Source organism: Staurois parvus, unplaced genomic scaffold (assembly GCF_062004578.1).
Source record: "Staurois parvus isolate SC_StPar_1 unplaced genomic scaffold, SC_StPar_1.0 ptg000014l, whole genome shotgun sequence".
In the NCBI taxonomy this organism is placed as follows: Eukaryota; Metazoa; Chordata; class Amphibia; order Anura; family Ranidae; genus Staurois; species Staurois parvus.
The window spans coordinates 4,100,374-4,113,198 of record NW_028317810.1 but is presented as its reverse complement, the minus strand read 5'-3'; the positions used below and the strand labels follow the sequence as shown (position 1 = coordinate 4,113,198).

Sequence of the window (12,825 nt, the reverse complement as noted above, 5' to 3'; positions counted from 1 at the left end):
GCAAACTTCATATTTGTCATCTTAATCTTGACTTTACTATCTGCATTAGAACCCAAAAAGCATGCTGCCTGCGAAATATAAAAACACAGACCACTGGTAGACATTGATACTGAATTATAATATTACAGACAAATCACAAAGACTAACAGTTCTCACATTTATAGATAAGTGCACAATCTGTGATACTCTTGCTTGGAAATCAGCACTAGGATATGCAAGGACCATTACAAAATGCAATTTTCAAGGACTACCCTCATAACTGGCCTGTATTGTGCTGGAAGCTGGCATGGATTCACCCACAGGTCATCCATGGATACCAACCTTCGATATTCCACCACCAAAATCTATTATCTGATCCTTTCCCCACCCAATTCTTTTCTCTCTTTTTTTTTACTATTTTCAAAATGTTATCCTTGTTATATTTTCATCCTCCTCTCTTTAACCCTCACTTTATGTGTTAATTATTACTGATCCACCGGGGAGCTTATAGGAAAAGCTAGGCACTGTCTTATTTTTTATCACATGGCTGATTCCCCCACATTGGTTTTATTCCTCCAATACTGTACTGAAAAGACCATTTTCTATCCAAGCTCAGCTAGTATAGTTTCAGGTTTCTGTAAAATTTGCACATCTGAGTAAAGCTTACAAGGAGTCATTGGCGGTATGTCCTCAGCCTTGGCAATAAACGGTTTATCTGCTATGACAGTTGTATGTTTTCACACTGCTGAAACTTTGCAAACCTTTATTAAAAACTTATTGAGACAGAAAATGGACTTTTCTGGGTTACAGAGCAACGTCATCTTTGGTATTCCAAACCAAACCCCTGCTGACTATAGGATAGAAGATTAGGAAGAAAATGTTGAGTACAAGTGGTATAGTTTTACACATTTATAACTTTGTTAAATACTGAGACAGAGGCAGCTTCTATTTGGAGTACAATGTTGGTAGTCTCTGATGCTTGTACAATGCCAGGTCACACTGAAGAATACTGTTTGGATGGAAGTATATTACATGAGTCTGCGATCAAAGTTCCTCCTTCTCTTGACTTTTTATCTGGAAGCTACTAATAATGTTAAGTCTTTTCTGGAGATCCTCCTTCTTGGATTCACTCATTTTGTTCTTCTCAATCAGTTTCGTAATACGCTCAAACTCGCTGCTGGCAAAGTCCTCCCCCTGATCAATGATTTTACTCATGATCTTGAGATATTGCTCTGCAGACTTTTTTTCCACTTCTCCAACATCTGCCAGCATTGCCTGACCTTTCTTTAGCAATTCACTTCTCTCTTCAATACTGGATGACTTGATGAATTCTCCTGCCAGTTTATCATATTCCTCAAGGCATCCTGGCATCCCTAAGTATACCCCATAGGTCTTCAACCAATGCTGGATGGCACTAGCCTTGACCACTCCGGTGTAGGGTGTAGGATTGTCAATTTTGCCATCCTTAAAAAGGTAGAAATAAGGGTAGTTTTCTTTATCCAGCTTGTATTTATCCCCTAGCTCCATGTTTAGCTTATCTCCATAATCTGTAAAATAATAGGAAAACCACAATTCAAGCAAAAAAAAAAAAAGATTCTTAATGATATTTTATGTAACAATTTCATACACAGCATAGTACAGAGCAGTTACCAAATGCAACTAAATTTCTTATTGATGCCCATATACTATAGTAATGTGTTGCATCAAATTATAGCTTTGAACATCCAATTAAATAAAATAATCTAATTTATAGGTAGATTGCCTAAAACACACTATATGGCTACCTAAATACTAAAGCATCACTTACACGTAACCTAACCCCCTAGACCTCAAGAGGTTGATTTACTAAAATTGAAGCATACAAAATCTGGTGCAGCTCTGCATAGCAACTAATCAGCTTCCAGGATTTATTGTCAAAGCTTAATTGAACAAGCTGATTGGCTACCATGCACAGCTACATTAGATTCTGAGTGCTCCAAATTTAAAAAAGACATGGATGAGCGAGTTTGGGGTGAAGGAACTTGATTGGACTGCCCTCAACCAGACAGAACACCTTTGGGAGAAATTAAAGCAGAGACTGCGAGCCAGGCCTTCTCAACCAACATCAGTGCGTGACCTCATAAATGCGCTTCTGGAGGAATGGTTAAACATTCCCAGAGATACACTCCTAATCCTTGTGGACAGCCTTCCCAGAAGAGTTGAAGCTGTTATAGCTGCAAAGGGTGGACCAATTCAATATTGAACCCTACGGACTAGGACTGGGATGCCATTAAAGTTCATGTGCGTGTAACAGCAGTGTTTCTATTCATTTTCTTTTACTTTCTATTGTGTTTATTGACCAAAAACAGTTACAATATGCTGCAAGCTACATAGAGGGTCACATGTTACAAGAAACTGCCATACAAGAAATGTGTCTGCAACAGGGTAAAAACTGGATTGTCCAGAGTCATGAGATCACTGACAGCTGAGAAACAAAGTTCATGTGCATGTAAAAGCAGGCTCCCCAATACTTTTAGCAATGTAGTGTATCTTTCATTGTAATCTAAGTTTTTTGTTTTTACTAGCACTTTCGGATGATTTGGTAGCGCAACACTTTTGTATTGCACGTGAGTACAGGAATGTTTCCAGGCACAAGCCCTAAGAGCAGAACAGCAATGCAGCATCAGCAAATCAGAGACAGAAATAGGTTTGCGGTGGAGCAGAATGATGGTTTGCACTTGCTATACCTGGTATGCAGGGCTGTACACTTTTTAGTACTTATAATAGCTATTGGTGGACTTTGAACATTTTAGAATAGTAATACTGTAAAGTTTTCTTTTTTTATTGCTGCACTGCTTTTCTGGCCTTTGGACTACTGCTTGCAAAGGCTATCGGTACCTACAAACACTGCTGGTCATAGACTGGAGCTGTTGTTCCTTGTACATACTGCTGATGATGCTGGATATTGCTTTAGAATGGTTGTTACTGACTGCTATGGTTGGTCTTGTGTGGATTAACAAATAAAAGTTTAATTATTTAGCCACTGTTTCTTTATCACTTTAACCCACTGAGATGGAAGCTGATAATCTGTCACATTTTGTTCCAATATCCTGAAAGCAATTTAAAGCATCTTATCCTAGATTAGAAAAGGAGAAAACTCCAAAATATGATTGTGTTTGTTCATCTAACCATGAAATCTACCCTTCACACCAATAAACACATTCACTCAGAGGACTGCTGTCTAATCACAAATGTGACATATGATCATATAGTTAGAGCCAATGTAATGCTAAGATTTGTTCAGTTGAATGTCATTAATAATTTAAATGTTTCACGTGTCTTGAGGCTAATGGAATTTGGTTACAGCTGCTAAAGTTAACTCAAAAGTTATAAAAAGGAAGCACATGACCTTTGTGTAGGTACAAAGGTAAATCCACAGTCACATGCCGGATAGCAGATTTTATTTTGTACACAGATGGCATAATAGATTTTTTTTCCTTTCTGCATAGTCATATATTTACAGTTTTAATCTCTGTTCTTAATCTATAAAATTGAATTTCCACTTTAAGAATAAGCAGGAAACTCATTCTTTCCATTAGAAGTGTTCTGTTTGCATAGTCATATTTATCTTTTAAACACTGTTTTAAGATTTAAAGGGGGCTTTCACTTTTAGACAAAGCTGAAAAAAACTATTGGACCCTTAAAGAAGGACTACATTAAATTTATTTATAATACTATACATTATCAGCATCTAAAATTTCTCCATACTAAAAAAAACCACTCAAGTTTCAGAGAAAAAGCAACCACATATTTTGGAAATAATTTCTTGTTTATATGGTCCCTGTGCTTCTCTTTTCTTCCCTTCAAAAAAATAAACTGGGCACCCCTTGCCTCATATAAATGAGTGTTTTGTGCTTAGCCACTTCATAGTTCTGAGTACATGCCAGTGGAGGATCAACAGCAGAAGACCTTGTAACTGGGATGCTAGGGATGCTGTAGTATACATAACTCTCTTTCTTCTCCCTGACTGTCGTGAAACAAACCTTTAGTAATGTTTCCATAATAATTACTGTGGTTATCAAGTTTGCTAGAGAAACTACATTTTTAGAATTTAGAACTCAGTGAATGTTAAAGTGATTGTAAACCTCAGGCATGAAATATGAACAAAACATATCCCTCTATAGTGTGTACTTATTTCAATTAAGAGCACTAAGTGTCAATTCTGTCTGCTGGTTTATTCCTCTGCTATCAGCATGAATCAAATCTGACAATTTTTCCTGACACCAAGAGAAAAATGGTGACAGGGGTTGGATCTCCAGCAGATTGACAACCTCAGCTGTGTTTCTGTGTAGAGGGGTGTGTGTCGCTTCCCTCCAATCATTTCTCAGAACTCTCCTCACTGAGCTCCGCAGAGTGTAATTTCAGCTCTCTGTCCCTTTTTTTCTGAACTCTCAGCCAAACGTTATAAATTCAGCACTTTGAATGGGTGAGAGAAGACTGCAGATAAACAGGTAAAACGTATGTGGGAGGATTTGTTTAATCTCTATGTATCACTTCACTGGGTATATGTAAGTGTTTACAACCACTTCCTGTCTGGCCATGTACATAAACGGCTGGACGGGAGCAGTGCAGGAGCGGGTGGCTGTTTATAAACGTCCTCCCGCATTTGCTGCCTGTGCACGCTCCCTGGGAGCAAGCGGCACTGGACACAGCGGAACATTGATCACTGTATGGGACCTCTGTGTGAGGTCCCAATCATGTGATCACTGGTTGGCCAATCAATTGCTTTGCCACAATAGATCAGCAGTCTCACAGTGTATAAAGTACCATCCTTGGCAGATCAGTCATTTACCGCTTCAAGTCCAGACACTTTCACCCCCTTCTTGTCCAGACCAATTTTCAGCTTTCAGCGCTATCACACTTTGAATGACAATTGCGCGGTCATACAACACTGTACCCATATGAATTTTTTAGCATTTTTTTAGACAGATAAAGCTTTATTTTGGTGGTATTTATTCACCACTGGGATTTTTATTTTTTTGCTATATAAATAAAAAAATCCAAACATTTTGAAAAAAAAGTGTTTTTCTTATAACATTTTGCAAATAAATAATATTTCTTCATAAATCTTGGCCAAAATGTATTCAGCTATCTTTTTATTAAAAAAAAAATAAAAAAATAACCCAAATTAGTTTATAACCAAAAATTATAATTTTTAAAAACTTTTTGTTACATTCTTATTTTACTTTTTTTTTTATTTTTTATGTTTGGTTTTTTTAACATACTGTCACCCTAGCAGTACAGTGTCACCATAGTGACCACAGTGACACTGTACTACTTGTGGGGAGTGATGAAGATTTTTATTTTTTTTTTTACACTGATTGCTTTTACACCCATAAAGGCTGTAAAAGCAATCATTTCTCCTTCTCTCTGGCTGCATTCTTGCAGCAATTGAGAAATACTGTGAGAGCTGTGATTGGTCACAGCTTGTCACATGGTAATTGTCATTCAAAGTGTGATAGCACTGAAAGCTGAAAATTGGCCTGGACAGGAAGGGGGTGAACGTGTCTGGACTTGAAGTGGTTAAATGACTGATCTGCCAAGGACAGTATTTTACATACTGTGAGACTGCTGATTTATTGTGGCAAAGCAAAGTCTTGAGAAAAGGAGATCCAGCAGGGTTCCCCAAATTAGTCAGTGCAATTGCAAAGATGGAAAATTTCCACCTAAAGAAGTCCCCCTTCTGTCCCCCATTAGACAAAGTAAATAAAATATTTTGTCCCATCTTTCCACGTGCTGTCTAAGGCTAGCTGCATGGACAGACAAGGTGCCCCCCACTGTTGTCAAACCACACAGCTAGCAAGGAGACAAATAATAAATTGGTATTGATTGATGGTGCTTATCTCCAGCTCCAAGCTCTTGCCAGAGACAAGCACCATCACTGCAGGGGTTGGGGGGTCAAATAAACTATGTTCAGCTCATGCACTATAGAGCACTGCTCACAGCATGTGCCACTTATGCTCTACCCATCTGCTGTATACCAGGACAAAGACAGAGCCCAAAATCACCCACCAGCTATTATGGGGATAGAGACAAAAGTAGGAGCCAGCCTGTGTTGTTGCAGATTTGTGGTTTTGTTAATGATGGAACCCATCTCCAGTGAGCTGTCTTTTGCAACAATACCAGCTGATTGTTTCTATTCTAGTCTCTTTTCCCTAGAAAAGCTGGTGGGCGGGTGGGTCTGAGCTCAGTCCTGGCTATAGCTCCTCCATAAATTGGGCTTCAGCTTGGGGTGGAGCTACAGCACAGCACAAACAGAAAGAACATGTTTTATTTGAAAACCACTGCTTGGATCTAAATTGGACCATGTGCTGTGTGGGTTCCCTAGGGGATTCAAGATGGTTTTCCAACTTTTGTTGATCATTTTTCTTTAATCTAGAACCCCCACCATCTTGAAATTCTAATGGATACAACATGACATTCCATGAAAGACCCAATCATATCTTTGCTGCCCATTTGTAAAGCACAATGAAAAATGGAAACTCTCGTTGGTTCTATAGGTAATGCATAGATGGCATCTCACATAACATGGCTAGTAGAGTGAACAATTGCTACCATATCCTCCCTTCCAGACCACTAAAGATATCCATTTTCATATTCTTCATGCCTGCAGGTACTGTGACAAGGAACATCTGGCCCTAATCACTGAAATGTATTGAAGAATAAAGGAGGGTCTTCACTAATCCATTCACATTTTAATTTGATAAAGATGACTGTTCTGGAAGGACTTACCACCAACATAGCTGACCCCTTATTATACCTAGTGTGTCTCAACCATTGCACATATTTACCTGAAATCCCAACATCAGCCACTAGAAGTTCTTTACTAGAAGACGAACTTTCAGCCAATTGTTTGAATTCATCATGTTTTTCTCCATAAGGATACTGAGTGTCAAATTTTACCAACACAAATTTACATCTTGGAATCACCTGCGGGACAAAGGAAATGAAGAATGTGTTATACAAAAAAAAAATTATAAGTAAATCTCCATTCCAACTTACATCCATTGGCTGATGTGTAACAATACACAACAAGAGGATTGCCATTATTTTCTATGCAGCGCATTCACACTTGTACATTTCTCTTGTGCTTCTTGAAAAAAGTACAATTGCTTTTTCGATGTGACAATGTGAGTTTTTGGCCCTATAGACTTCAATGGAAGCACAGGAAAATTGCAAGGAAACCCCATCAGAAACGCATCTCAGAAATGAAAGAATATGCAGACCCGCAACTGTGAGCTTAGCCTTATGGTGCCATAATTTATATAACATCTAAGACTCCTGATTGCAGAGTGCGAATAGGCAAAGGATATTTTTCTGAAAGAAGGACATTATGTGTATATATTACATGTGTATACAGTATAACACATTTTGGTCATGTTTTTTACCTGGAAATGCCTCCTTTGTGTAGATATTCGAAATGTTTGAGACTGCTGCTGGGCACCACCATCTTGCATGGGATGTCAGCAATCTTAGAGCTGTCAATACAGTGACACTCTGTAGTATTCCTCTTTGCTCATCTCCTGGCTACAAAAAAGTGAGGGCAGACCAAGGAGGAGCTGGGTCAGCACAGACAGCAATTACACACAGAAGAGGAGAGAGTTATGACATGCAAGCAGGGAGGGGGCTATGCTAGGGAATTAACTCTTCCTGGAGTAATCTTATTTTCAGAGGCACATTGACAGTAAATAAGAAATCATTTATAGAATAGAAAACTCTGTAAGCATTTAACCCCTTGATGCCGGAACTTCCTGTCCCTTTAAAGGGTTTCATATGCTAGGAGGAGGGGCGGGGTTTCCGATCATGTGACCACCATGATTGGCTGTCACAGCGACCACATGATCAGAAAGCTGCTGATCACATATATGCATATGGCTGGCGTTAAGTAGTTCAAATATTTGATTGTTTTACACACTTTTGCTCATATTTTTTGTAAGTTGGTGGCAGGGCCTCTTTAAAAAGAAAGCATAGTTTTCTTCAATGTATTTTTAGCGATCTGCTTGTTGTAACTATTAATATGTGTGAATGTTTAAAAAAAAAACTAAATACTTTGTATAAGTGATAATTTTCCTGCTCCATCCCTAATAGACACTAAGGCTGCATTCACAACTGAGTGTAATATGAGCACGCGAAACGCATGCGTCGCACTTGTGATGCCATTGTTTTGTTAATGGCACCCCAAATGTGGCTAGCAGTTGCACGTTTTTGTGTGCGTCAACACTTGTGGTTAAAGAAATATGTAAAGCTCAACGCCCAAAAGGGTACATAAGCTTCTTTGGCGTGTTTGTTGTGAGTAGGGTGAAAACGCAAATTTATCAGATGCTAGGTTTACATTTTTGTAGGTCAGGGAAGCTTTCAAATTGTGCTTGTTCACAACCTGTAGGCAAATGTGCTGCTCTTTAGCAGATGCATGGGGGTGCCTTTAAAGTGATTGTAAAGACTTAAATTTTTGTTTTTTAAATAACAAACAGGACTATACATACTTGCTTTGTAAAATGGAACTGTACAGAGCGGCCCCGAACCTCTTCTTCTTGGGTCCCCCCACCCCTTCTCTCCTGGCTCCTCCTCTTATTGGTATGCCACCATAGGAAGCAACTGTGTACTTGATTTGGAGCCACGATGCCTGTGTCCATTGACACAGACAGCAAGGCTTGGCCAATCCCTCGTTACAAGACTTGACTGACAGTAGCGGGAACCAATTGTTCCTGCTGCTCTCAACAAAGCCTGTGAAAGTAGGGAGAAGAGAGAGAGCCACTGCAGTATCGAGTGAGGACTCAGGTAATTATAAGGGAGAGGGCTGAGGGGGACGATACTTTAACAGAAACATTTTTTACTTTAATGCAAGGAATACATTATGGTAAAAAAAGTTTACGTTTACAACCACTTTGATTCTTAAAGAAGAAATCCAAACAAAAATGTTATTTTCCCATGCATTGGGGCTGTGTCTGCACTGCATGGGTTAAATGCTCATTTTTGTCTAGGTGATCATAAAGCTGTGATACACATACATAATCCACCGATCATCCAAGAGCAAGACTGGTCCCTGTCGCTTCTGCCCCACGCTAGTGAACTTGTGAATGGGCTGTTCCTGACGTCATCACGCCCAGCTCCGGACGTGAGGATGGAAGGAACAGTCCACCGCTGGATGACAGGGAGCGTGGTTTTCCAGGGGATCAGAGAACTGGGTATGTATAGTTTTAACGTGAGCCTCTGGAGAAAACAAGTAGTTTTATAAAAAATGTTATAAAAAAAGTTTAGAAGAAAATGTAACTGGAGTTCTACTTTAGTAGCACCTCCATGCATCAGCAAATGTGGCTCGGTGCAGCGTGATTTAAAAAAAAAAGCGTCAGGGACTTATTTAGCTGCATTTCTATGGGTAGGGCAGCCCACTGAAATGAATCGGCTGCCTACACACAGAATGCAGGTCACAATAATGTGAACCTAACCTTAAGGTGGGATGCATTATATGAAAATCAGAAGAAAAATTCTGTATGAGGAACAATTGTTCGATTTTCGTATGGTGTGTACACAACTTTTGACATCTGATTCAGACTTTCCAAATTAAAATTTCCACAGGGACAAGCTCCAAAATGTTTAATGTACATGAACGGAACTAATGATTTTCGTTTAATGTGTACTGTTTTTGTATGGTTTTCGTATGAGAAATATCGGATACGAAAGACTACGCATAATTATTAATATTATACAGTATTTATATAGCGCCAAAAAGGTTTGATCAGCGCTGTACATTATAGTGGGAGACAATAATCAGAAACAATGAACAACAAGAAAAAAAGCCTTTGTCATACGAGAATGTTTGCACAATAGCACCATCCTTGGTTTCGACTTGCTGTGAAATATTGAGAAAAACCAGATGATCGTTCGCTTGATTTTCTTACAGTGTGTACCAAGCCTTTGGCTGCACGTCAGATTGAAGAAACAGAAAAAAAAACACCAAATGCTTGTAAACGCTTGTAAATGCCGTTAACCGCGTTTATATGTGTTTGTATTTAGAAGTGTATTTTAACTGTTCCATGTCCAGATGCTGTCCAGAGCCTTTTTTCATCATCAGAAATGCGTGCAAAGCATTTTCCATGTATTCAAATGGACCCAGTACACCAGAGCAGTCAGTTCCAGGTTTCCCATGAAGGAAAAAATTATAGAATGTGCCGCATTCTGCTCATGAGGGGATCCATAGTGAATACAACCAGAAAAGACAGGGCATCTCAACACATACTGCTCTCTCTGCTTCTGCTCTCTCTATTCCTCTCAAAATGTCTGAAATAGTTAATATTTCACAATTTTTCAGTGAATTCTGGTCATTTGGGAAGGTCTCCTGAGGTTATCTTTTAAAAACGATTCTAAACGCAAACGCACAAACGTGGTATGCAAATGCGGCTAAACTGACGTTTTTAACCTACGTTTTCCAGCAGTTTCCATCATTCAGAAGTCTCCCATGTACATGAGCCCTTAGACATTTTCTAGCAAAAAACAATACTGATTTTAAACTGTAAACAAAAAGTGTCAGAAATGTGTTGAGGCTGAAGTGTCTGTCCATGGGAGGGATTCATGAGCTGCTGTGTGCTGCACTGTACACTGTCACCTCCCTCCATATACACTCCAAGTCAGGAGAACAGTTACAAAGCAGACCTATGTGACGTCCTGTGATTGGGGGGAGCAGTCTGCTATACAGACAGTTCTAGATTCCAACAGATCACACATTGCCTTTCCAACTGTCTGTCTTCTGACAGCAGCTGGACACGTAGGCTCCTGTCATTGGCCGAGCACAGGAGGCTGGGCCGCCCAGAAGGCTTCCTATTGGCTGCTGCTAAGCTGTGAGAACGCCGTGCACTGACAGCTCGTACAGGCAGGGATTCGATATCCCCATTCATGATGGTCAGTGTCATCGTATCAGACAGATCATCGTCTACAACACAGACACCAGTCTGTCAGCACCGAATACAAATGCCACATCGGAGGGCTGGGGGCCGTACATCAACACACATTTCTAATGGGAAAAAAACACATTGCAAAAGAGAAGCACATTGAACACTATTGGGGGGCGGTAAAACTGCCACAGACAGAATCTGGAGAAGCTTTTTCCAATTGCGCCTTAAAAATAAAAGCTAGAAGCTGATTGGCTGCAATGCACAGCTGCTCCAGGCTGTCTGCTCTCCTCTCCTCATTGTTCTGTACAATACACAATCCGAGTGGTAGAAGGGCCAGCAGCACACAGCAGCCTGCCTGCACGGGGGGATCCATCATGTCTGCTGGGAGAGGGATGAAGGAGAAGCATGGCCTTACCTTATAGAAGGTGATCTGGTCCAGAGACAGGGAGCCCCTGGTGTGCAGCGCCGAGCACGGTGTCAGGAGGCTGGAAGCCAGCAGCAGCACTGCACACACGGACGGCACAGCGCATCCTCTCGCCATGGTTTTTGGAGACTGATCAAAGGCTGCTGATGAGCAGAGGAGGGGTCACGTGGTGTGCCTGGGACCATACTTCCTGTGTGACTTCTCCCAGGTCCCATCCAGAGCAGTCCATGGCCCCTGGTGTCACCGTCTCCATACATTGTACAGTGGGCTGACCTTCCACGAATCACATTGTGGACATCAAGAAGGAGCACTGTGAGATAGACTGATGTGAATGTACTGTATATGGAAAGGGCTGACCAGGGGCAGACTGACAACGCATGGGGCCCCCAGGCAATAGGGGATCATGGGGCCCCTGTGTCCAGGGGCGGACTGACAACTCATGGGGCCCCCAGGCAATAGGGGATCATGGGGCCCCTGTGTCCTTGCCCAAACTCAAAAAAGCCTATGAAAAAAGGTACCAGGGGCATCACATGGGGCCCCCTACTGACCCCGGGCCCTGGGGCAGTGCCCGAGTTTCCAAATGGTCAGTCTGCCCCTGGGGCTGACTAATATACAGAAGAGATACATTTGCAGCACACATGTATTGGCAACCTGCTGTATATGTGTATGTTTGCCCCATCTACAACAATGGTGACTACTACAGGGGTCATCTGCTGATTCTGGGGGGTGGACTCTGCACCCCCCTTCCCCATCAGATTTCGGTCATGCCACCCCAAGGACCAGTGATGTTGGTAAGAACCCAACGGACATTGCACAGCGTCAGCATGACTACACAGTGCTCCGCCCCTATCCACTGCACTATATCTTTAGTTTTCATTGTGCAGGGGGCAGCGGTGTACTTTGGTTTCGTGCTGCCCTAGGCAAGACTAAAATTGGGCGCCCCCCCCCATCTAAATTTTTACCACCAGTTCCTGTTAAAGATCCACCCCTTCAGGACAGGAGGGGGGGCAGCAGGGCAGGTGGGCAGTGGGACAGGAGGAGGGCAACTGCCTGACAGCAGACCCCAGCGCCAGACTGCTCCCTGTGCACACCAGGGATTCACCCAGCACTTCACCTTCCTCTGCAGCCAGTCCCTCTACTTGTGTGTTGGCAACCCTCCCCGATGGTGGCCCTGCCTCTTACACATATGTGTGTCCCTTCTACCTGGGGGCAACGCTGCCTCCCTGGAAAATGCCACCCAAGGCAAATACCTTGTTGGTCTCGCGGTAGATACACCCCTGGCAGGAGGGCCGACCAGGACATGTGCAGGGTGCCATATGTTGCTACCATGCGGGATATTATTCAATCAGTGCTCACAGCCAATAGTTGCAAGCACTGATCAGTGTATTTTGGTCGGACAGGAGAGGTCAAAAATGCATCTCAGCCAGAGAGCATCAACATCGCTTGTCAGTTTTTTTTGTTCAACCCGCTGTTTAAACAAAGAAGAAAAAACAC

General features: G+C 41.6%; 1 protein-coding gene across 1 annotated transcript; it reads right to left on the bottom strand.

The window, feature by feature from the left end:
* Window positions 1-99: 99 nt before the first annotated feature.
* Window positions 100-11,577, bottom strand: ERP29 (endoplasmic reticulum protein 29). Its single transcript, XM_089676919.1, has 3 exons — window positions 11,323-11,577; window positions 6,810-6,948; window positions 100-1,526 (listed from the first exon to the last, which is right to left on the bottom strand). The coding sequence occupies exons 1-3, from the start codon at window positions 11,446-11,448 to the stop codon at window positions 1,024-1,026; spliced, it is 768 nt and encodes a 255-aa protein (XP_089533045.1). The 5' UTR covers window positions 11,449-11,577; the 3' UTR covers window positions 100-1,023.
* Between the last annotated feature and the right edge of the window lie 1,248 nt (window positions 11,578-12,825).

Excerpts from the sequence above, each read along its gene's own strand:
- ERP29 (XM_089676919.1), bottom strand. The coding sequence starts at position 11,448 with ATGGCGAGAGGATGCGCTGTGCCGTCCGTGTGTGCAGTGCTGCTGCTG. Across the intron at positions 6,949-11,322 it reads ACCAGATCACCTTCTATAAG|GTGATTCCAAGATGTAAATT; the intron begins GTAAGGCCATGC and ends TTTGTCCCGCAG. Across the intron at positions 1,527-6,809 it reads GGCTGATGTTGGGATTTCAG|ATTATGGAGATAAGCTAAAC; the intron begins GTAAATATGTGC and ends ATTATTTTACAG.